At 46.9% G+C, this 21,753-nt stretch overlaps 3 protein-coding genes across 11 annotated transcripts in view; 1 reads left to right on the plus strand and 2 right to left on the minus strand.

Moving 5' to 3' along the window:
• Window positions 1-1,456, minus strand: part of CBX5 (chromobox 5) — a 40,703-nt gene extending 39,247 nt beyond the window's left edge. Inside the window, exons 1-2 of one of the 2 annotated variants that reach the window (XM_012764357.3) lie at window positions 1,283-1,456; window positions 952-1,115 (exon numbers count right to left, since the gene is read on the minus strand). The gene's annotated coding sequence lies outside the window, so the exon portion shown is untranslated. The remainder of the gene's footprint in view (window positions 1-951; window positions 1,116-1,282) is intronic. The other variant, XM_012764342.3, reaches the window with a different exon arrangement.
• A 502-nt stretch (window positions 1,457-1,958) lies between these two features.
• On the plus strand, window positions 1,959-8,568 carry HNRNPA1 (heterogeneous nuclear ribonucleoprotein A1). Of its 3 annotated transcripts, XR_001153902.3 has the most exons (12): window positions 1,959-2,092; window positions 2,643-2,759; window positions 3,045-3,191; window positions 3,326-3,536; window positions 3,633-3,725; window positions 3,819-3,911; window positions 4,148-4,222; window positions 4,422-4,580; window positions 5,128-5,283; window positions 5,716-5,781; window positions 8,165-8,250; window positions 8,417-8,568. XR_001153902.3 is itself a non-coding variant. In XM_012764320.3 (11 exons), the coding sequence occupies exons 1-10, from the start codon at window positions 2,078-2,080 to the stop codon at window positions 5,769-5,771; spliced, it is 1,122 nt and encodes a 373-aa protein (XP_012619774.1). In that variant the 5' UTR covers window positions 1,959-2,077; the 3' UTR covers window positions 5,772-5,781; window positions 6,013-6,489. The 3 variants fall into 3 exon arrangements, 2 of the variants coding, with proteins under 2 accessions (XP_012619774.1, XP_012619787.1); XM_012764320.3 differs by lacking the exons at window positions 8,165-8,250; window positions 8,417-8,568 and adding an exon at window positions 6,013-6,489; XM_012764333.3 differs by lacking the exons at window positions 4,422-4,580; window positions 8,165-8,250; window positions 8,417-8,568 and adding an exon at window positions 6,013-6,489 and having other exon boundaries at window positions 1,960-2,092.
• Window positions 8,569-11,987: 3,419 nt separating this feature from the next.
• NFE2 (nuclear factor, erythroid 2) lies at window positions 11,988-19,936 on the minus strand. 6 transcript variants are annotated; one of them, XM_076007324.1, is made up of 5 exons: window positions 19,651-19,936; window positions 15,854-15,968; window positions 14,808-14,996; window positions 14,408-14,577; window positions 11,988-13,238 (listed from the first exon to the last, which is right to left on the minus strand). In XM_076007324.1, the coding sequence occupies exons 4-5, from the start codon at window positions 14,519-14,521 to the stop codon at window positions 12,237-12,239; spliced, it is 1,116 nt and encodes a 371-aa protein (XP_075863439.1). In that variant the 5' UTR covers window positions 14,522-14,577; window positions 14,808-14,996; window positions 15,854-15,968; window positions 19,651-19,936; the 3' UTR covers window positions 11,988-12,236. The 6 variants fall into 6 exon arrangements, with proteins under 6 accessions (XP_075863439.1, XP_012619882.1, XP_012619886.1 ...); XM_012764428.2 differs by lacking the exon at window positions 14,808-14,996; XM_012764432.2 differs by lacking the exon at window positions 14,808-14,996 and having other exon boundaries at window positions 19,640-19,936.
• Window positions 19,937-21,753: the final 1,817 nt, after the last annotated feature.

Below are 21,753 nucleotides of genomic sequence, written 5' to 3' on the forward strand. Positions count from 1 at the left end.
GTAAAAAATAATCCAAGTGATGTATGTATGAGTCTTCGGTTCCCAAAACCCTAAATATCACTCTCTGTAAGCAGCTTCCTTTTTAGCCAGTCAGACATCCTCAAGGGAACAAGCAGAGGGGCTTAGGAAATCTTTAATGGTGTAAATATATACATGCGTGGTAAATTTCCTGGTAAAAACTAAAATAAAAGCATTGGGAACATGAATAATGAAAGAGAGAAAAGAGGTGGTGAGAAGTATGTGATTATGACTAGAAACACAAAAACAACAGAGTTCATTTTTATTTAATTTTAATCACAATTTATTATCCCGGCAAAGATTTAAACCACAGAGAACCAACTTGCCTCGATCCCACTTTGTCCCTATAACTAACACATTTTGATGTGTAGATTTCCAAAACTTTTTCTATGGCCTATAAATATACCTATCTGTCCGTGGAAGTATGCATTATTATGATGGAGGTTTTTCTCGGACGCCTTTCCGCGGCACTACATGGATTTATCCTATTCGTTCTAACATTTTAAGTCCGCCTCCCTAAAGAAGCGAGTTTTCAAAGTCAAAAAACCTCCCCCGTTCCCCAAAATCTAAACTGGTGGACTGTGGGACGTACCGAAGTGGGGGGAAAAAATGCCCAATACAGGAACAAATGTACACTTTTTCTAACAGGGAGGTGTACGGGACGAAGGCCTAAAGGCTTCGTTAGAAGTCATTGTGGATGAAATATCCACCCTCCCACACCATCACGGTCATTGAATCTCCTTCCTCACAACCCCGAGTCTAAGACTTCCCTGGTTTGTGGAGCCGATTGGACTACGCGTCCGAGCGCCTTCCTTAGGCTGTCCGTCCGCTTGTCCGTCTACTAGCTCCAGATTTGGTCCATCCATTTAACCGCCCGACCCCCGCATTCCCCATTGGAGTCAAACCGCTGCCTCTTGGAGAAGCCCAACCTACCGCGCGCTCGGTGCTCACTGGCTCAGTGAGACGCTGCTCAGGAGGGGAAAGCCCGCCTCCCACATTCCGATGGCCCAAGGGCCGATCAGTCGGCAGCTCAAGGCAGACACAATTGGCCTGCACACTCGCCAGTCACACTCGTCGGCCGCACAGCTCCAAAGTACCTACAGGGATAAGACATCCCGCCCCCTGTTCTACTATTGGTTGGCCCGACCCACCGCTGCCCCTTCACTTTCCCCCACCCCGCAGTCCATTCATTTCACACAATAACGGGCCTAACTGGAGTCAGTTCAAGCCCTCGTATGGGTAAATAAGACTGTGTGCCACTTACCCGGGATCGAGAATGATCACTCACGCTACCTTCTGCCCTATTCCTCTATGGTGAGACGGCACCACAAGCCACCTCTGCCGCCGCCTTCTGCGCAACGCCAACCGCCCGCCAAAACGGATCCTTCCCTGCGCCTGCGCAACCAATCCTGGGCTGAGACCTTTACTCCGCCCATTACGCATGCGCAAAGCGGAGCATAACTCCCGCCACGACGCAGGCGCCGTAGGTTCACTGCCCTCTCCCGCCCGCCATTTCACGTGTTTCCAAGAGGCAGACGGAACTTCTTAATGCGCCTGCGTAAATTCTCCATTTTACTACACATGCGCTCAACAGGCTGTTGTTGCAAAAAAAAATCGTCACCAGCTACCTGCTTTTTAATGTATAGTATTAATAATGCTTTGTCAAGCGAGTTAAATGTAATGTTTGGGCGTGTAGTATTAAAAACACGTTTAAACGCTTTGGGTTCAAATATGAATGATTATTCGGTTAACCAATCAGACAGGTTAAGGATAAAATTACTCGGGAACCAATGGACTTCAAGGGGTGGAGACTACTTAGAATGCCCAAACGGGTGACGTTTCACAGCGTGTGGTACCACAGGCCAATCGTAGGAGTAAGCGATTTCAACTATCCAATCAGAGTTAGGTGGGGGCGGGGTCTACCAATGCCGAAGGCTAGGAGGCGGGATAAAAAAGAGAGGCCGAAGGTAGGCTGGCAGATACGTTCGTTAGCTTACTCCTTTCTGTCCGTGGACGCTGTCGAGGAAGCATCGTTGAAGTCTCTCTTCCCACTGCCGTCATGTCTAAGTCAGAGGTGAGTAACAAGTCCTTTCCAATTTGAATTTCTCCCTTGTCCCATCCTCAATGCGGTAGGATGCGGCTTGGTTTCGTTGCTTGCACGCCAGCCCATTCGACGGTTCTTCGGTCGCTTCCAGGGCCTACCCCTCCCAAAGTTCAAGTCGCCATTTTGTCCTCTTCGCCATGAGGCCGCCGTCCGTCAACCACTGGGTATCACTCCTGGCTCGTAACTCATTGCAAAGTTCTGAGACACATACGGTGTATTTTTTGCCTTGTCTCGGTGAGCGAGTTACCTTAAGAGCTATTAATCCCTTTTTGGCGATGCACCCCTCCTTGCCAGGCCTTTTGTTGCGCGTGCGTCAGAGGGAGAGTAGGGACGCATGCGCTTGCAGCTTCCCAGCACTCCCAGCCCCCAGCGAACCACCTCCCCTAATGGGGGCAAGCACGTGTCTTGTTGCGACCCGAACGAACAATACGTGCTACGTACGCCACCGTCTAGTTTTGCTTCTCCTTAGTGGAAACTGTTTCGTATTAAAGCCCGTGTAATGCTTTTTCCCCTACTTTAGTCTCCTAAAGAACCCGAACAGCTGCGGAAGCTATTCATCGGAGGATTGAGCTTTGAAACAACCGATGAGAGTCTGAGGAGCCATTTTGAGCAATGGGGAACGCTCACAGACTGTGTGGTAAGACTTGGAAGGGACAAAAGGCAATAGAATTGGTCAGCTCCCTTGGTTTACCTTTGTGCAGTTTCTGTCTGAATACTAAAAAAGGTTAATGGTATTATAGTTAGAAGTAAACTTCCAAAGGAACTTGTTTTCTGATTGGAAAAGCTGCCTCTTAAATGTAGGGTAGTGGGAAACCAGGGCTTTGTATGAAGGACTGGCATCACGTTTCCTTTTATTCAGAAAGTTAGTGTCAGTAATTTCTGGGGTCAGTATATGCGCTAAATGAATTAACATTTTTCTCAGGTAATGAGAGATCCAAACACCAAGCGCTCCAGGGGCTTTGGGTTTGTCACGTACGCCACTGTGGAGGAGGTGGATGCAGCAATGAATGCACGGCCACACAAGGTGGATGGAAGAGTTGTGGAACCAAAGAGAGCTGTCTCCAGAGAAGTGAGTGTTTTTTTCCTACCCTTCTTCCCATATTCATTTGGAGATGTTCTGCTAGTGGACTCAGACTTGGGAAGTATTCTAAACTTAAACAATTTTGGTAATCTAAGTAGCATAAATGGTTTTCCTCCTGTTAGGATTCTCAAAGACCAGGTGCCCACTTAACTGTGAAAAAGATCTTTGTTGGTGGCATTAAAGAAGACACGGAAGAACATCACCTAAGAGACTATTTTGAACAGTATGGGAAAATTGAAGTGATTGAAATCATGACTGACAGAGGCAGTGGCAAGAAGAGGGGCTTTGCTTTTGTAACCTTTGATGACCATGATTCTGTGGATAAGATTGTCAGTAAGTATCAGATCACTGGCATTTACTAAGTGTTCGGAAATCCATGTGATATTCTAAACCCTAAGATCATGTTCTTTTTATCTTAAATTTTTTTAGTTCAGAAATACCATACTGTGAATGGCCACAACTGTGAAGTAAGGAAAGCCCTGTCAAAGCAAGAGATGGCTAGTGCTTCATCCAGCCAAAGAGGTGTGTTTGACTATTGTTTAATTAAACTTTGAAGATAACTTAGAGTTATAACAATATGTGTGGTTTAACGCTTAAACTCTTCTGTCTCTTAAGGTCGAAGTGGTTCTGGAAACTTTGGTGGTGGTCGTGGAGGTGGTTTTGGTGGGAATGACAACTTTGGCCGTGGAGGAAACTTCAGTGGTCGAGGTATGTGTGGTTAGCTAAGGTTTACTAAAACGTAATAGAAAGCTTGTAATTTGATTTCCCTGTGTGACTTGTCCTGGCCTACAATTTCAAAGTTATATGTTATCTACATGTAGTTTTTCTAACCAAAAGTTAAAATCTTGAATATGAAAATCTTTTTATTTACAGTACAGGAGGTGTTTCCAAGACATAAATGCTGTTCATGTATACTTCTAATCTACAACTTTGTTTCTTTCCAGGTGGCTTTGGTGGCAGCCGTGGTGGTGGTGGATATGGTGGCAGTGGGGATGGGTACAATGGATTTGGTAATGATGGTAAGCTCTTTTAAGGAGTACATTGGCAAAAATACCTAGCAATCTCTGTCTTTAGAGTAGGCTAGTTAGAGACTAAAACTAGTGCATGACAAGTTACATTTGGCCCATAACACGCATGCTGTGAGCAGGCCTTTAGCCATTGAACAAATTTTTACTGTTAAATACTTTGGTCTTATTGAGAAGAATTGTATTCTTATAGGTGGTTATGGAGGAGGCGGCCCTGGTTACTCTGGTGGAAGCAGAGGCTATGGAAGTGGTGGACAGGGTTATGGAAACCAGGGCAGTGGCTATGGCGGGAGTGGCAGCTATGACAGCTATAACAACGGAGGAGGCGGAGGCGGCTTTGGCGGTGGTAGTGGTAGGTATCCAGTGATCCAAGTACTTGGTGTGATAGCTAGATTAGCCTTTTAGAGTTTGTGCTGCCCATATTGGGGTTTGAAGCTCTTAAAGCATTGTGTGGTACAGTGCATGGTATATTAAAAAACAGCTTGCTATGCTACCTCCTCCTAGCTTTAAGCTGGGGCCGCCTCACTCCCTGAGAAGTAGATAGTGGTGTGTTTGAGTTAGATTAGCATAATGGCAGGATTTAGTATCTTAACTCCTTTGGGACCTTAGACATTCAGTTGTTACATCCAGGGAACTTATGTTTGCAGTGGCCCTGAATCCATAAAGGCCTTAAGACTGGAGAGTGTGCTTGTAAATGCCGTCATGAAAAACTCTTAATGTCATGGCAAGTTAGATCATTGTACTGCATGCCTTCCCCAGAGAATGAAATACAAAGATTTGGAGCCACCAGAGTTGAGGAGGAAGGCAGGCAGATAATACAGCCTTTTGAATAAAACACTAAACAGAATTGGGGCTTATATTCCTCAAGTAACAGACAAAGGCCCTCTTTGCATTCCTAGGAAGCAATTTTGGAGGTGGTGGAAGCTACAATGATTTTGGCAATTACAACAATCAGTCTTCAAATTTTGGACCCATGAAGGGAGGAAATTTTGGAGGCAGAAGCTCTGGCCCCTATGGTGGTGGAGGCCAATACTTTGCCAAACCACGAAACCAAGGTATAGTGTGTATGTAATATTGGTTAATATAAGAGGATAGCTACTACTAGAAAGCAGTGGATTAACTCTTTAGGGTGGTATATATATGATCAATAAAAAGCTGGGACTTTATGATATACACCTATAGTCCCAGCTACTTTGAGAGCATGATACAGGATTCCTTCAGCCCAGGAATCAAGTCCAGGCTGGGGAATAAAGCAAGAGCCCCATCTCTAAAATCAAAATCTTTAAAAAGCTGACAATTGAAAACCTCCAAAAGGGGGTATAATTTGCAATTAAATTGGAAAACTTAATGTGACCTCTATACCTCCATTATCAGTTCTACTGGGGCCATTTTAAAATAGTCAAATTTTTTAAGCTTTTGATTATCTCAAATATAAAAACATTTTTATTAGCACTTCCAAACCTTAAAAAGAAAAATTTTGTTCTCAGGTGGCTATGGTGGTTCCAGTAGCAGCAGTAGCTATGGCAGTGGCAGAAGGTTTTAATTATTCCCAGGTAAGTAAGCACCTTTTTGTGTGTAGCTTAATTCTTAAATTGCTGATGAACCCAGTAACCCTAATGTAGCTGAGCAGTGCAACATAGTTAACATTGTAATTGCAGTAAAATTGTGGATATTAAGTTAATATTCAGATCAGCAAAATTTGTGGGAACAAAACTTGCTGTTGGATTGTAGCCATGAGTCTTAATATGTTTAGATTAACAACTTTATTCCATATTGTTCAACAGGAAACAAAGCTTAGCAGGAGAGGAGAGCCAGAGAAGTGACAGGGAAGCTACAGGTTACAACAGATTTGTGAACTCAGCCAAGCACAGTGGTGGCAGGGCCTAGCTGCTACAAAGAAGACATGTTTTAGACAATACTCATGTGTATGGGCAAAAAACTCGAGGACTGTATTTGTGACTAATTGTATAACAGGTTATTTTAGTTTCTGTTCTGTGGAAAGTGTAAAGCATTCCAACAAAGGGTTTTAATGTAGATTTTTTTTTTTTTTTTTGCACCCATGCTGTTGATTGCTAAATGTAATAGTCTGATCATGACGCTGAATAAATGTGTCTTTTTTTTTTTTTTTTAAATGTGCTGTGTAAAGTTAGTCTACTCTGAAGCCATTTTGGTAAACTTCCCCAAAAGTGTGAAGATAGAATTCCTTCAGGGTGATGCCAGGTTCTATTTGAAATTCATTTACAACCTGCTTGGGTGGAGAAGCCATTGTCTTCAGAAACCTTGATGTAGTTGAACTGATGGTTACTGTTGTGACCTGAAGTTCACCATTAAAAGGGGTCATGCAAGGAAAAATCATGGAATTATTGGTTATAAAGATGATTGTTGGCATATCCTATGCAATATATCTAAATTGAATAATGGTACCAGATAAAAATTATAGATGGGAATGAAGCTTGTGTATCAACCATTATCATGTGTAATCAATAAACGATTTAATTCTCTTGAATGAAATGACAACTGTATGGATTTGGGACTGGCAGAGATTTGGACTTTTCCCTACCCACTACCCCTGATAATGTTGAATGCTTCTACCACAATTCAAGTTCAAAGCTCTGCCAGATAATAGAAACCAGCTGTGGCTAATGCCACCCCGTAAATCCACAGATTAGAAGTGTTTCGGAGACTTCTTTAAAATGACCAGTACCAGCAAGAATTTTAATGAACATAAAAATAGGCTTACATTAAAGGAAAACTGCAGTTTTACTGGGTTCTGGTTGGGTGGGTGTTCGGAAGTTATAGGTTTACCACAGTAGTTAAATTAGAAATTGAAACTATAAAAATAGAAGGAATCATATTCTTTTCTGCATAATTTCATGTTAACTGCAGTTTTCCTTTATATGGCACAAGATTACACAACCATCCTATAGTGTTAATTGTATGGAAAATGATTTCTAAACCATCAACAGTTAATATCCAATAATTGTTATTTGTACATAGGTTATTTTGAGCCTTGCCTTTACCCTAATAATTTCAGTGCCATTGTACCTAGTAGCATAGAGATTTGTTTATCAATAGGAATTGTATATTCCATCCCATGGGTGTGTTACTTGGAAGTTTGGGGGGGAGGGTGGTTGGAGGAGGGTGGGAGGTGGTGGTGGGTGGGAAAGCATGGGTGATAGTTCCATGATATTGGCTGAGTTTGCAATAGCAGGTGGAACCTTAACTATTGAGGGAGTTTGCAGATACCTCAGGATTCGTGACAATGCCTTTAAAGATCCAGGAGAGATGTTCAGCTACTAGGAACTGCTAGCAAGTATAGCGCGAATGGCTCCGAGCTCAGACACTCTGCAGCTGAGAGTAGACACTTGTGGTATGTGGAGTACAGATAAGCCAGGGACAGGCCACGACACGCTCCTTGAAAGCTAGGAGGGAGTGAAGTTTCAGTGATCATCGCAAGGAAGGAGGCAGACAAGAGTAAGGCACACCTGACTCTTAGGACTAGCAGTCAGAACCAGGAGGAAAGGTTTTATTGCTATGCTTGTAGGTAAGAACAGATTTTACTTACATCCATATAGTTACCTAAAAATCCAGTTTTGTTGCATTTTACTTAATATATTGAGCCAAAATAGTCCAGTTAAGCTGAACTTGGTTTTTCTGGAGATGAATTGTTTTAAATTGACACCCTACTTTTGGTGTCTCCTAATTGAAGGAAGTGAGCATATTAATTTCTACTATCGTAATATATTTTTGCCCTTTAATTTTATTTACCTTCCTTTGACCCATTTCCTTAAAACAATGGCTCAAAGTAATGCATTAGAATCTTTTCCCCAAATGGTGGGAGGATGGGTGGACCATTAATGGGAGGTGGGAGGTTTAGCTTGAGATGGGACTTGGTCTCAGAAAAGAGCTAGTTCTAAAGGTTCTTTACTTTTCTAGGGAGGAGTCTGCTACTACTGTCTTATGAACTCTTAAAAAAAATTTAAAAAGCCAGAAACTCATCTGTCCAAGTTCATGGCTAAAAGGTAAGCTTTTATAAGGTAATGGTCAACAAGAGAGTGCTCTGTATTTCCCAAGTAAAAAAATGACAGGCATTTCAAACCAAATTGAGGCTGGGCACAGTGTATGTAATTGTAAAATCTGGCACCTCTGCTTATGTAAATACTTCATAACCTCTTTTTCCTTTTGCAGGAACATCCTTGTTGAGGACAACCTTTATCTGAGCCACTGTACTTCATTCTCACTGCCATGCAGTGGACGTAAGCTGCTTGCAGCTCTATCTAATTAATCTAGTCATTCTATTTTGTGAATGGGTTTTTTAATAAATAACTTGTTTGACTTTGTTCTGCTTGTTTTGTCTTAATGGTATCTATGATAAATAGCTTCATACTTTATATACTGTACCATTTCAGATTTGGGGATCAGAAATGTAGGTGTCTGACATACCAGTTGTCTGGTAAATTATAATTTTTAGCAGCTGCTTTTTTTTTTTTTTTTTTTGAGACAGAGTCTCACTCTGTTGCCTGGGCTAGAGTACGGTGGCATCAGCCTAGCTCACAGCAACCTCAAACTCTTGGGCTCAAGGGATCTCCTGACTCAGCCTCCCAGGTAGCTGGTACTACAGGCACATGCCACCATGCCTGGCTAATATTTTCTATTTTTAGTTGTTTGGCTAATTTCTTTTTTGTGTGTGTGTGGAGATGGGATCTTGCTCTTGTTCAGGCTGGTCTTGAGAACTCCTAAGCTCAAGCAAACCTCCCACCTCACCCTCCTACTAGAGTGCTAGGAGTACAGATGTGAGCCACCACACCCAGCCAGTAGCAGCCTCTTTTTAATCCCTTACTAGTGCTTCCTCAGATCCTTAAGGCACAAGGCATTATGTGGGCATCACTGCTTAGAGAACATGGAAAAACAAATATCTTAATACATGTTCAAATTCAGGTTAGGGAGTATTGGTTGTTGAAGTCTAACACTTTCATTTACTATGTTGAAATTTATCCCATTCAGTGTCATGGTTTAATGAAAATAGAAACAAGCTCTCACTGCAGAAGTAAGTCTTGGCCCAGTAGAAGTAAGCTATTTACTATCGCTCCACTTAAGCATGTGCTTTTTCTAGCTCCCCTGACAAGGGAAAATCAAGTTGTACAAGCTAACATTGCCATTGAGCTCAGTAGGTCTCCACTGGGAGCCATGCTTACCATCTGTTGCGTGGAGTTGTGGAGGGGCATGATATATCTCGTCTTTGGTGAACAAGTATTTGTTAGCCAGCTATCTGGTTCTTGAGTAGACATCTGAAGCCAGGAATTGACACATTTGTGAGCTTGGAAAGAATAAAAAATCCTGTCGGGTGAACTAGTAAAATAGTTTCTTTTTAATTATACATCATAATATTTAATATAAAAATCAGATTTCTGAAGAACTAACTTAAGGGCTCTACCTTTTACAACTTGAAATGTGGGGGCATTTTTTTTAAAAAGATGAATTTTTTGAGAAGATTCAAGTTGTTTTCATTCCCTAAGCTTAAAGGCATGAAGATTCTACATCTTTAATCTGTTTTTGTGTCTCAACATCTGTGGTGTCTATATTAGAACTTGGAAATAAGGTTTCATTGTAGAGGAACTAGTTAAATAAATGGATAGAGATAAAATACTCCAAAGAGGTAAACTAATTTCAGTGGCTCAGAAGATAAGGAACCCCCCAGCTGGAAGCCAGGAGATGTGGTTTTGTTTTCAGAGACAGGGTCTCCTGGGTAGAGTGGTTGTACCTCACAGAGGCCTCAAACTGGCCTCAGGCGATCCTCCCTCTCAGCCTCCTGAGTAGCTGGGAGCTATAGGTGAGCACCACCATGCCCAACCAATTCTTAAATTTTTTTATAGAGGTGGATTTTGCCATGTTGCCCAGGCTGCTCTTGAACTCCTGGCCTCAAGTGATCTTCCCCTCTCCCAAAGTGCTGGGATTACTTTGTGTGAGCCACCACACCCATCCTGTCTGGGAGGTTTGTTTGTTTTTGAGACAGAGTCTTGCTTTGTTGCCCAGGCTAGAGTGAGTGCCCTGGCTGTCAGCCTAGCTCACAGCAACCTCAAACTCCTGGCCTCAAGCAATCCTGCTGCCTCAGCCTCCCGAGTAGCTGGGACTACAGGCACGTGCCACCACGCCCGGCCAATTAATTTCTTTTTATTTATAGTAGAGACAGGGTCTCACTCTTGCTCAGGCTGGTTTCGAACTCCTGACCTGGAGCAATCCTCCCGCCTGGCCTCCCAGAGTGCTGGGATTACAGGTGTGAGCCACCACGCCTGGCCTCTGGAAGGTTTGATTGGACTTAATGTGGCTAAGGAATTCTGATACTTAGTCCAATTATATTCTTTTTCAAGAAGAAAGAATTAGTAAGCAGGCCCAATGTGGTCACGCCTGTAATCCTAGCACTCTGGGAGGCCGAGGTGGGCGGATTGCTTGAGGTCAGGAGTTTGAAACCAGCTGAGCAAGAGTTGAGACCCCATCTCTACTATAAATAGAAAGAAATTAATTGGCTGACTAATATAGATAGAAAAAATTAGCCAGGTATGGTGGCGCATGCTTGTAGTCCCAGCTGCTTGGGAGGCTGAAGCAGTAGGATTGCTTGAGCCCAGGAGTTGGAGGTTGCTGTGAGCTAGGCTGACGCCACGGCACTCTAGCTGGGGCAACAGAGAGACTCTGTCTGAAAAAAAGAATTAGTAAGCAAAACTTAAAGAATCTAGAAAAGGAGGGCCCCCAAACAAGAACTGGATAGTGTTTGTCTCATATAATCAGGAAAAGAAAGTTTCACAGGATGCATATTTTACACCACTGTAGAGCAGGTTTTATCAAGGCTTGGATATGAAATCCTCTGAAACTTTGGTGTCTAATCAAACTCATTCCAGTCAAGAACCGCTTTCTCAGTTTGAGCAAGCCCAGGCACATTTGCTCAGTTTGAGCAAGCCCAGGCACATTAGCACCCAGGCTGAGAAGCAGGAGATTGATTAATTCATGTTGTATGCCTGTATCAAAACATCGCATGTAGCCTATAAAGATATACAACTAGGCCGACCACGGTGGCTCACACCTGTAATCCTAGCACTCTGGGAGGCCGAGGCAAGCGGATTTCTCCAGGTCAGGAGTTCGAAACCAGCCTGAGCAAGAGCGAGACCCCGTCTCTACTATAAATAGAAAGAAATTAATTGGCCAGCTAATATATAGAGGAAAAAATTAGCCGGGCATGGTGGCACATGCCTGTAGTCCCAGTTCCAACTCGGGAGGCTGAGGCAGCAGGAGTGCTTGAGACCAGGAGTTTGAGGTTGCTGTGAGCTAGGTTGATGCCAAGGCACTCACTCAAGGTATACAACTACTATGTACCCATAATAATTAAAAAAAAAAAAAAAGGTAAGCAGGAGGGAAAGAATAGAAAAAAGTCCTGTGGGTGTTCTAGCTTTTTTTGTGTTCCAAGGATTAACAGAGGAGGGAACTTGTATAGAAGGTCTAAACAGCTTTGGCAGCTCTCCAAGCTCTATAAATAGGGTTTAGGAGGTGTGAGATTCCTCAGATCATGCATGGCCTATCACTCTGAAAAGGGATGAAGATGGGAGATGTCCATGTTGCTCAACCCCGTTTTATGTGTACCTCTCATACAGAGCTCTGAGGAAGAAATGAGCTTGGCAGTATTCGCTACCTACCCCCAACAGGCAGTGGTCACTGTGGAGTGCTCAGCTTCATCACCCTCCCTCAAGAAGGAAGACACAATGAAAAGCTATTTCTGTAGAGCACTTTATAGACCAAAGCTTAGACAAGAGGTGGAGGTTGGAGATCTGAGAGACTGAGTCAGGGAAGACATTCCAACCCTGCCCTCTCATGCTCCCTCAAGGCAAGCCTCTATAAACACCTGGGAGCTCCCAAACACCTTGTTACCATTGTTGCCTTCTGGGTCCCAGGGTTAGGGGGTACCTTTATCAGGAGGTAAGGAAGGAAATTCCCATCACCAGTCCCACCCCTCTAGGCCAGCTCAGTCTGTGGCCTCCATCTTGGCCCCCCGGGGCACCAGGAAGATGGCACCATCCGCAGCCTGTTGCAGTGTGTATTCTTCAGGGGAGTAGCTATTGCCTGATTCATCCCGAAGGTGCTGGAAAATGTCACGGTACAGCTCTGTCAGCTGTTGGCGCATGACTTCCAGGGTCCGGTCTGCCTCCCCTCGGGCCCTGAGAAGCCGCTCCCGTTCACTGCCCAGCCGCTCGAGCTCCTGCTCCAGCTGCACGATGGTCTCCAGCTTTCTCTTGCGACAGTTCTGGGCAGCCACCTTGTTCTTGCCCCGCCGTCGGATGTCCCGGACTAGTGCCAGCTGGCTCTCTGTCAGCGGGTACCTTGCCAACAGCTCATTAAAGTCATCTACCGGCAAGTTGACAATCTTGTCTGTAGGAAAAGGAATCTTCATGGCCAGGGCCCGACGTTCATCCCGACTCCCTGCCTCCCCCCGTGCAGTGGGCTTACCCCGCACAGGGCCTGAGGAGGGATCTAAGGCCAAGGGGTTCTCAGTAGGTGGCAAGGCATAGTTGGGGGGCGCCAAGGAGTTGGGCATAAGTGAGTAGGGGTACTCCACCGGGTACATCTCTACATACTCGCTGCGCCGCCGACCAACCTCTGTCCCCTCCAGCTCAAGAGATTCAGCATCACTATAGTTGAGGGATAATCCTGAGTCAGATTCTAGGTCTTCTTGGGGCTTGGGTGGTCCTGCTGGCAGCCCAATGTCCAGGAGGGCCAAGGGGTCTGAGAGGGGCTCACTGAGCAGGCCTGAGAGGGTCAGTGGTTTGGAGACTGGTGTGGCCATGTTGCCATAGGAGTAGGGGGGTTCTGAGACATGGGATGTGGATGCTGGGAGCTCATAAGGTGGTGGAGGAAGGGGGAAGCCAGCATCTGGGTGGATTGAACAGGGGCAGTAAGTTGGGGGTGTCGAGGGTCCAAGGTATGGGGCTTGGGGCTCAAACGATGGCTCACTTGGAGCATTTAGACCCTGCAAGAAAAGACACAAAGAGGTTTGGAGACAGGAAGAGAAACCAGCACTCTCTCAAGACCAAGCTGGTTCTTCTGAAAGACCCTGCGAGATAGTAAAGGAAAGAATAAGGTGCTAAAAATCACTGGAAGCTTCTTGCAAAGCTGTGATGCCCCTCTTCCAAGAAGAAAGCAACTTAAGCAAGAATGGAAGTCACTGAGGTCAGACTTCAGAAAAGACTACCTAACGTTGGAACATTTATGAAATCTCCTCAGGAGAAAGTTCTTGCTGGGTTGAAATGGCTCATGTTCCTTTATTTCCTTCAGGAAGATAAGGCGTTGTTATCCAAGATGACCCCTCAGAACACTTTCCTGTTGCGGTTATCTAGGGTCAAAGGGTCAAGTTCAGACCCTGGCCATGCCCTGTGTGCCCAGCAGAGGGAGCTGCTGTGTGGCAGGAGGGCCTAGGGCAGATGCTGAGGGCACCAGGCATGGCATCAGGAGAGGAAAAGGGGGCGGGCTGGAGGCTAAGAAACACCGTGGGGAGCCAGCACAAGCTCTGCCCTCTCCTCTTCAGTTCCTCTGTCCCTGCCCAGGTGCAGTGAGGAGAAGAGAGCATGCTGGAAACAAGGCCCCCAACCCACATCGGGGAGCCACCCTGTTCCAGCCCAGCTGGAGACAAAGGCATCATTGTTAAGCCAACAGTCACCCTTTTGTCCAACCACTAGGAGGAGAGGACCCCGGCACAGTCTGACTCCCCTTCCTGAGGCCTCTGAACTACTGCTACCTGGGGGAAAGGGGCCCCGCTGCTAAGGGCAGGGGGAGGAAATGAGGGAAAAAGGGCAGGATTTGAGGGGAGGGAACTCAGAAGAGAATAAGGTGAGCAATGGAGGGCAGAGCAGGAGCTGGGGTGGAGAGAGATGTAAGCAGATGGCTGCTGAGAAAGCCTACACCCCAATCACATCCTTCCCTCCCCACCACTCCTATCCCTGCCCCTCCACACCCCCTTTTCCTCAACGTTCCTCAGTGTCTTCCATCCAGATCTCCCCATACTCCAACCCTCCCTTTTCTAGTATGTGCAACATTTCCAGCCCTGAGCCCTGCCTGCTCCCACCCCCTGCCTCAGTACAGGCCAACTCCCTGCTTCTCCCTTCATCCCCACTCCCCACTCCCTTCCTGCTCCCTCCTCACCTGCAGCTCAGTGATGGACATGATCTCTTGCCAAGTCAGCTCCATCTCGCCCAGCTCCGGAGTGAGCAGCTGTATCACCCTGTTCCTGCTCTGCTGGGGAGGACACGGGGGCATCCTACTGGACCAGGGTCTGGTCCAGGTTCCCCCAAAGCCCAAATGGCCCCAGAAACCTGTGTTAAAGGAAGAAGGGTGTTAGAGCTGCACCTGCTAGGATCAGCAAGTTTGCCCCAGAGAGGGGCTCCCTCCAGCTTCACATGGGGGAAGGAGAGACCCCATCCCCCTCACTCATGCTGGTCTCATTAACCAACCCCTTAAGCTAGAAAGTCTTTTTCTGTAGTGTGATCTCTACCTCACCTATTATGGCCCTAGTCGGGTCCTTTGGAAGCACATAGGTCTTTACCTTTTTTCCAGACAAGGTGTCTTCTCTTTCCCCTACTTCTTACTCCCCAAAATGGTTTTTCTAGCCAGGGGCAGAGTCAGATCTTCTGGGTTTTTTGTTTTGGTTTGTTTTCTCTTTTCTGTGGCAACATCAGAAGTCATCCCAGCTTTCCTCCACTGGCCTCAGTTTTAGGGTCTATGCCTTTCCTTCCTAAGATGAGAATACGTGCTTGGGGATCCCCAAGACTAGTTGTGGAAAGAGCCAGCAGACAGCCTCTCCCCTTCTCCATGATATGGCCCAGGCCTGGGGGCTGATAGCAGCCCTGCCCTCTCCTCCTATCCTGGCCCTGGCTCCCCCGCCTGCACCAGATAAGGGGTTTATCAGCTGCAGGCAGCAGAGGCAGAGTAGGAATGGACTCTGGAGACACAGGACCTCTTCCCTGTGTCCTCACAGGGTCATTTTGGCCATACCCCAACCCATATAACAGGAGGTCTTTCCTCTTTTGAGGCAATATAATGACAACAACAAAGACTTACTTGTCAAAAACTGTACTGGCATTTTACAAGCATTAGTTTATGAGATTGGTTTTCAAAAAGATCCTATAAGGCATATTCAGAAACTGAGATCCAAGCAGAAAAATATCAGGATTAGGTCTGGAATCTGACTCTCCTTGCCTATAATGCCTTCAGGCACTTTCCATCCCACCCTGTGTCTCCATACTCTAGTCCTCTATTGGCAGCCTACATCAGTCAGTTCTTTCTGTAGAGTTTGTCTCTTTTTATTTATTTATTTATTTTTTGAAGACAGGGTCTTGCTCTTTCCCTTGGGGTAGAGTGCAGTGGCATCATCATAGCTCACAGCAACCTCAAACTCCTGGGCTCGAGTAATCTTCCTGCCTCAGCCTCTGGTGTAGCTGGGACTACAGGGTTTCACCACCATAATTAGGTGCACCAGTTAATTTTTTTTATTTTTGGTAGAAACAGGGTCTCGCTCTTGCTTAGGGTTGTAGAGTCTGTGTCTTTTCTCTTCTGGGTAATATCTCTTTAGAGCCTTAAATGCACACTCACCTCCAATCCCTTTTCTTTCGATCTGGACTCTAGCTGCAGCTCTGCCATAAAGCAGCAGTGTGGCATTGGGCAAGCCATCGCACTTCTCCGGACCTCTGTTTCCGCATTTGTAAAACTAGGGAGTTGGACAAGTTAAACACAGAGGTCCCTTTCTGCTTGGACAGCTTAGTGTTCTCAGCAAAACCCTTACTCCTGCCTTTATCTTCTCTCTGTCAGTCCCTCTCCTCATGCTGCCTCCCTATTCCCTGATACCTGTCTCTCCCTGAATGTTTTACCTGCCTTCCATAAGAGATCCCAGGTAGATTTGTCAGGGGCCTCCTGATCTCTTAGAGCTAGACATTGCACATATGCACACACACACGTGCACGCACACACATGCACTGCCATATAAGGAAAGGAAAGCAGGCTAGAGGTGAAGGAAACTCACAGAAGGACAGAGGATAGGACTGGATGACCTCAAATTCCATGACCTTAGACCACTCATCACAAGGATGGCCCGCCACAGCTATTTAATATGGATTCCACTCTTTGACTTACCACAAAATTAGTGGAAACTACAAATTATCCTTTTGAAAGAGGATTTCCCCTAGTTTCTCCCTCCACTCCCTTGTCATATTGCCATCACCAGAGCTGGGAGTTGGTGTAGGCACAGGCTTTAGGCCAGTGGGCAGAGTGGGTGGGGTGTTTATGTCTGTCCAGGATGCCATTTCAACACCGGAACCCCACCCTCCCCTACCCAGGTTCTGACGGAAATTGCCCAAAGGCAAAGTGAATGGAGAAGGGGTTTAGGGGCAGGGACAAGACTATTGCCTCATAGTTCTTCACCCACCCTACCCCCCCATTTGTCTCTCCTTTATTTTTCTGGATTTAACTTTTAAGGTGTAGTACAAAGATCCTGCCCTAGAGGTAGGAGAAGGGGTTCTCTGGACTTCAAGATGCATGACCTTGGCCAAATTGCTTCACCTTCGGTCTGTTCCTTTAAATAGAGATAGGACTAGAGGCCCTCCGTGCTGTGAGAGGCAGTAGGTAGCATCTAGCTCAGGGAGTCACTACATTCTCCTGGGCTACCTGTAAAAACACAGATTCTTAAAATCCACCTCAGACCCACTGAATTGAACTCATAGGTGCAGGCACCCAGGAATCAGCATTTTAACAAGTGCCCCAGTGATTCTAATACAACAGATCAACCTTGCCTTGAGAAACGCTAAACTAGTCCAACCATATGGATTTACAGGAAAGAACACAAAGCCAGAAAAGAGACCAGAAAATGATCACTAGGCTGCTTCTAACTTCACTCCCTTGACCCAAGCAAGCTTGGACTCCAGGTAGCCCCTGTCTCTGAGCCTATATATCAGCCCCTTCCCAAGAAAACCTGGAGCTCAGTCTCCCCCTCCTCCTGGGAAAGGAAAATGAGAACATAGAAGGAGAGGAGCAGGGGGAAGAAAGAGGTTCGGGGACAGGGAGTTGAGGAAAATGTCTGGATTAGCTCCAGTCAGCTCTCTAGTATAGTAGCAAGATTGCACCAGGCTATAGGAGGTTTTTCCCTATACACTCAAAGGTGGATAGTGGTCTATACACCAGGTATAGGTCCCTCTGGGTCTTAGGAGGTATTTCAGAGGACAGGGGAACTGGCAGGCAGAGGCATAGCTCAGGGAGGGAGGTGTAGTCAGATCCAATTCTGCACCATAGAGCAAAGAAACTGGGGAGGTACTGGGGAAGTAGGCTTCCCGGTGTCCCTTTTCTTTTACAATAATAAGCAGCTCCCACTTTACAGTTTAGCCTGTGTATTAAGGTCACACAACATCTTATTCCTACTGGGTTGGGTGTTCTTTCTCTTATTCCCCAACATTGTGGATCAGGTAGAACTAGAGTCATCTGCAGAGACTAAAATCCATCTTCTTTATTCTTTTTTTTTTTTTTTTTCAGACAGAGTTTCACTTTGTTGCCCAGGCTAGAGTGAGTGCCGTGGCGTCAGCCTAGCTCACAGCAACCTCAAACACTTGGGCTCAAGCAATCCTCCTGCCTCAGCCTCCCGAGTAGCTGGGACTACAGGCATGTGCCACCATGCCCAGCTAATTTTTTCTATATATATTAGTTGGCCAATTAATTTCTTTCTATTTATAGTAGAGACAGGCAGGGCGCGGTGGCTCACGCCTGTAATCCTAGCTCTCTGGGAGGCTGAGGCGGGTGGATTGCTCGAGGTCGGAAGTTCGAAACCAGCCTGAGCAAGAGCGAGACCCCGTCTCTACTATAAATAGAAAGAAACTAATTGGCCAACTAATATATATAGAAAAAATTAGCCAGGCATGGTGGCTCATGCCTGTAGTCCCAGCTACTTGGGAGGCTGAGACAGAAGGATCGCTTGAGCCCAGGAGTTTGAGGTTGCTGTGAGCTAGGCTGACGCCACGGCACTCACTCTAGCCTAGGCAACAAAGCGAGACTCTGTCTCAAAAAAAAAAATAAAAAATAAAAGTTTATAGTAGAGACAGGGTCTCGCTCTTGCTCAGGCTGGTTTCGAACTCCTGACCTCGAGCAATCCGCCCGCCTCGGCCTCCCAGAGTGCTAGGATTACAGGCGTGAGCCACTGCACCCGGCCATCTTCTTTATTCTTATCCTGATGGTCCTACCAGCCCAGAAAGATTTTATCATAGTCCCCCCAATACTCACAGAATGATATGGAGCTTTATGATCAGGGATATGGGGCCAGCAGCGTTTGGAGAGTGATGCTGGGGAGAGGAAGGCATTTGGCCTCCACTGCTGCTCCAGGGCTCTCAACTTCCTTGACAAGAGGGAATGATGAGAAGGGTCCCTCTTCTGAAGCTCATTGGACTATCCCACCTCTCCAAGTGTCAGTACAGGCAGTAAAAGGATGGGGAGAGGTCAGTAAAACGTGGGGTGTGGGTTGGCAAGTAAGCAACCTATTTAGAAATATTAGGGAGAATCCCCAAAGAGAGGCACACAGAGGTGAGATAGAGAAACAAGAAAAATGAAGGAAACGGGAAGAGAGAGGCAATCAGAGTGAGCTCAGTGCCCCAGGGGCATGCCCGACTCAAACCTGTGTGTGGAAACAAGAGAGAGAGGGGCAAGTTTCTACTGTCCTGTCACTCTATGCCTGGACCCCAAATTCCAGTCCATTGGGACCAATGACTAGAGAATCCCAACCCCAGCAGATCTGATATCCCCTCTTCTCTTCCCCTGCTTCCCAATGCCCTACTTCCCAATCAGCCAAGAGTTCCAGTCAGAAGGAACTCCGCTGGGGTTAGGATGCCTTCATCTCCCTTCCAGTTCCAGCGGATCTCTACTGTTCCTGGGCCCCCCGAAAGAGAAGGAGTAATGGGAGGGGAACACCCAGTACCCACCACCCCATCTTGCTGCAACAACACTTCTCAGAGGTCCAGAGATCCAGTGTCTTCAATTCCTTAGCTTCCCCCAAGCCTTCCCAGCTGGCTGGACAGGGCAGTGGATTGGAATGGGTAGGGGAGAGGGTGACAGCATGTAGCTGGGAGTCTACTCTCTCTCCCAGGGCAGCCCACTAGCTGAAGGGTTCCCAGCCCCACCCTGTAGTCCCCATCCAGTCTCCCACCCCAAAGATCCCAGAGCACTCAGGAAGCCATCTAGGTCTTTTCATAGAGGAGTTCCCAAGGATGTCAGATTCTCAACCCTGGAGCAGTCTGGGAAGGTCTGAGACCTCCTAAGAACATCCTGAAAGTTGGTTATTTCCCCCTCTACCTTCGCCCTTCCCAGCCTGCCCCTCAGATCCCACTGGAATCCACCTGCCCACCCCACCTTTCAAGCACCTGTGGCAGAGTCCCAGCAAGGTGAGGAGAGGAGGCTCCGGGTGCTGTCTCTGGGGAGGCTGGGCCTGAGCTGACACCTCCTGGGCGAGGATCCCTGCTACCTCTGAGAATCCGCGAGGGCCGCGCCCCGCCCCCGGGCCATTGCTGAGCTCTGAGTGAGGAGGCTGGGGCTGGGGCTGGGGCTGGGCTGGGGCAGGGAGCCCCAAGCAGGCGCACCAGCCTCCTCCCTGACGCCCTCGGCCTGAGTTCTTCGTCCTTCCTCCAACCCTCCCCTTTCCCCAGGCTCTCCTCTCCTCCTGCCCCTTCTGGCCAAGAGAGGAAACTTGAGCCTGGTGTGGTTTCTGCCTACACCCCGCCCCCACCTTGCTCCCTGCCAGCGGGGGCACACATGGCTCCAAGCCTCTCCAGCCCTCCTTTCAGCCTAGGAGTCCAGCCAGGTCTGCGTTTCTTCCATGCCGGTGATGAGTTCCATCGTGATGGTCCAGTCAAAAATGATCTCTACACTTTATGTAGGTTGTAGGGACAGGGAAACTGAGTCATAGCAAAGTGGAAGGCAGCTGAAGGTAAGGACCAGGTGTCTAGCCTCCCAGCTGTTTAGGCAGGTGAGCGTTTAGGACACAGCCTTCCTTTAAGGAAAACCTGGGCTCTAGGAACAGGGTAGGGGAGCTATTTTGAGGAGGAGGGGCAGCTGGCTGCTTTGAAGTGTCCTTTCACCTGTAGTCTTCTCCCCTCCCCCCTCAGCCTCAGATGTCCTAGGACAAAGGCCTCTTTCTTGGCCAGGTTTTTTGTTAGTGTGTGAGGGGAGTTAGGTGGGGGGCTGCCCAGCAGGGAGATTATTCATCTCCTTTAAAGGGAACCCTGGGTGCCCTCTGTCCTCCTTTCTCCCAGGCAAGGCACCCCAGCCACATGGCAACCACATATCTAGGACAGGCCAGGACATGTGTGTGGGCTATCAGGTACCCTCAGAAGTCACTCATTCATCTTTTTGTCTCAATGGGCATGGTGGCTCACACCTATAATCCCAGCAACTGGAAGGCTGAGGTGGGAGGATCACTAGAGGCCAGGAATTTGAGACCAGCCTAGGCAACATAGTGAGACCCTCATCTATAAAAAAAAAATGGAAAACAAAAAAACCCGCAGGCCAGGCGCGGTGGCTCACGCCTGTAATCCTAGCACTCTGGGAGGCTGAGGCGGGCGGATTGCTCAAGGTCAGGAGTTCGAAACCAGCATGAGCAAGAGCGAGACCCCATCTCTACTATAAATGGAAAGAAATTAATTGGCCAACTAATATATGTAGAAAAAATTAGCCGGGCATGGTGGCGCATGCCTGTAGTCCCAGCTACTCAGGAGGCTGAGGCAGGAGGATCGCTTGAGCCCAGGAGTTTGAGGTTGCTGCGAGCGAGGCTGATGCCACGGCACTCACTCTAGCCCGGGCAACAAAGTGAGACTCTGTCTCAAAAAAAAAACAAAAAACCCGCAAACTAGCCAGCCATGGCAGTGTGTGCCTAGCTACTAGGGAGGGCTGAGGCAGGAGGATTGCTTAAATCCCTGCACTCCAGCCTGGGTGACAGAGTGAGACCCTTTCTCTACAAAAAAAAAAAAAAAAAAATGAGAGAGACGGAGATCTTCCTTCTTTCTAGCTTTTAGTGGCTTTCAGCTCTAAGGAATGTCCTTCATAAGTCTAGCTTAAATCCTTATAGCAGCAGCTTACATTTTTTTCTCTATTTTTTTCTTCTTATGGTGTTCAAGTTATATTAGAAACATTTGATGACTGGGGAAGTGGACAGGTGCCATCTCAAGGGAGGGCTGGCATTCAGCCAGCATGCTCTAATAGGATTGTGTTCACTGTTAAAATAATGGAAAATGTTCTGTCCTAGTTGATAAAGAGCAGCTTCTGTGAGGCCTCCAAGTGTCCCCCACTACTGTACCACTACCCAGGCCATCCAGTGCTCCCCTAAAATCCCCTCAGCCCAGCAACACAACTATGCAAGTGAAGAGGCAATCCTGACACCACAAGGAGCCTCCTATGCCACCTGCATGTGCTGGAATTGATTAATGCCTATTCCAAACTCATGGTTGCATGCTTTGAATTCCATCCCTATC

This window comes from Microcebus murinus, chromosome 10 (assembly GCF_040939455.1).
Source record: "Microcebus murinus isolate Inina chromosome 10, M.murinus_Inina_mat1.0, whole genome shotgun sequence".
Taxonomy (NCBI): domain Eukaryota; kingdom Metazoa; phylum Chordata; class Mammalia; order Primates; family Cheirogaleidae; genus Microcebus; species Microcebus murinus.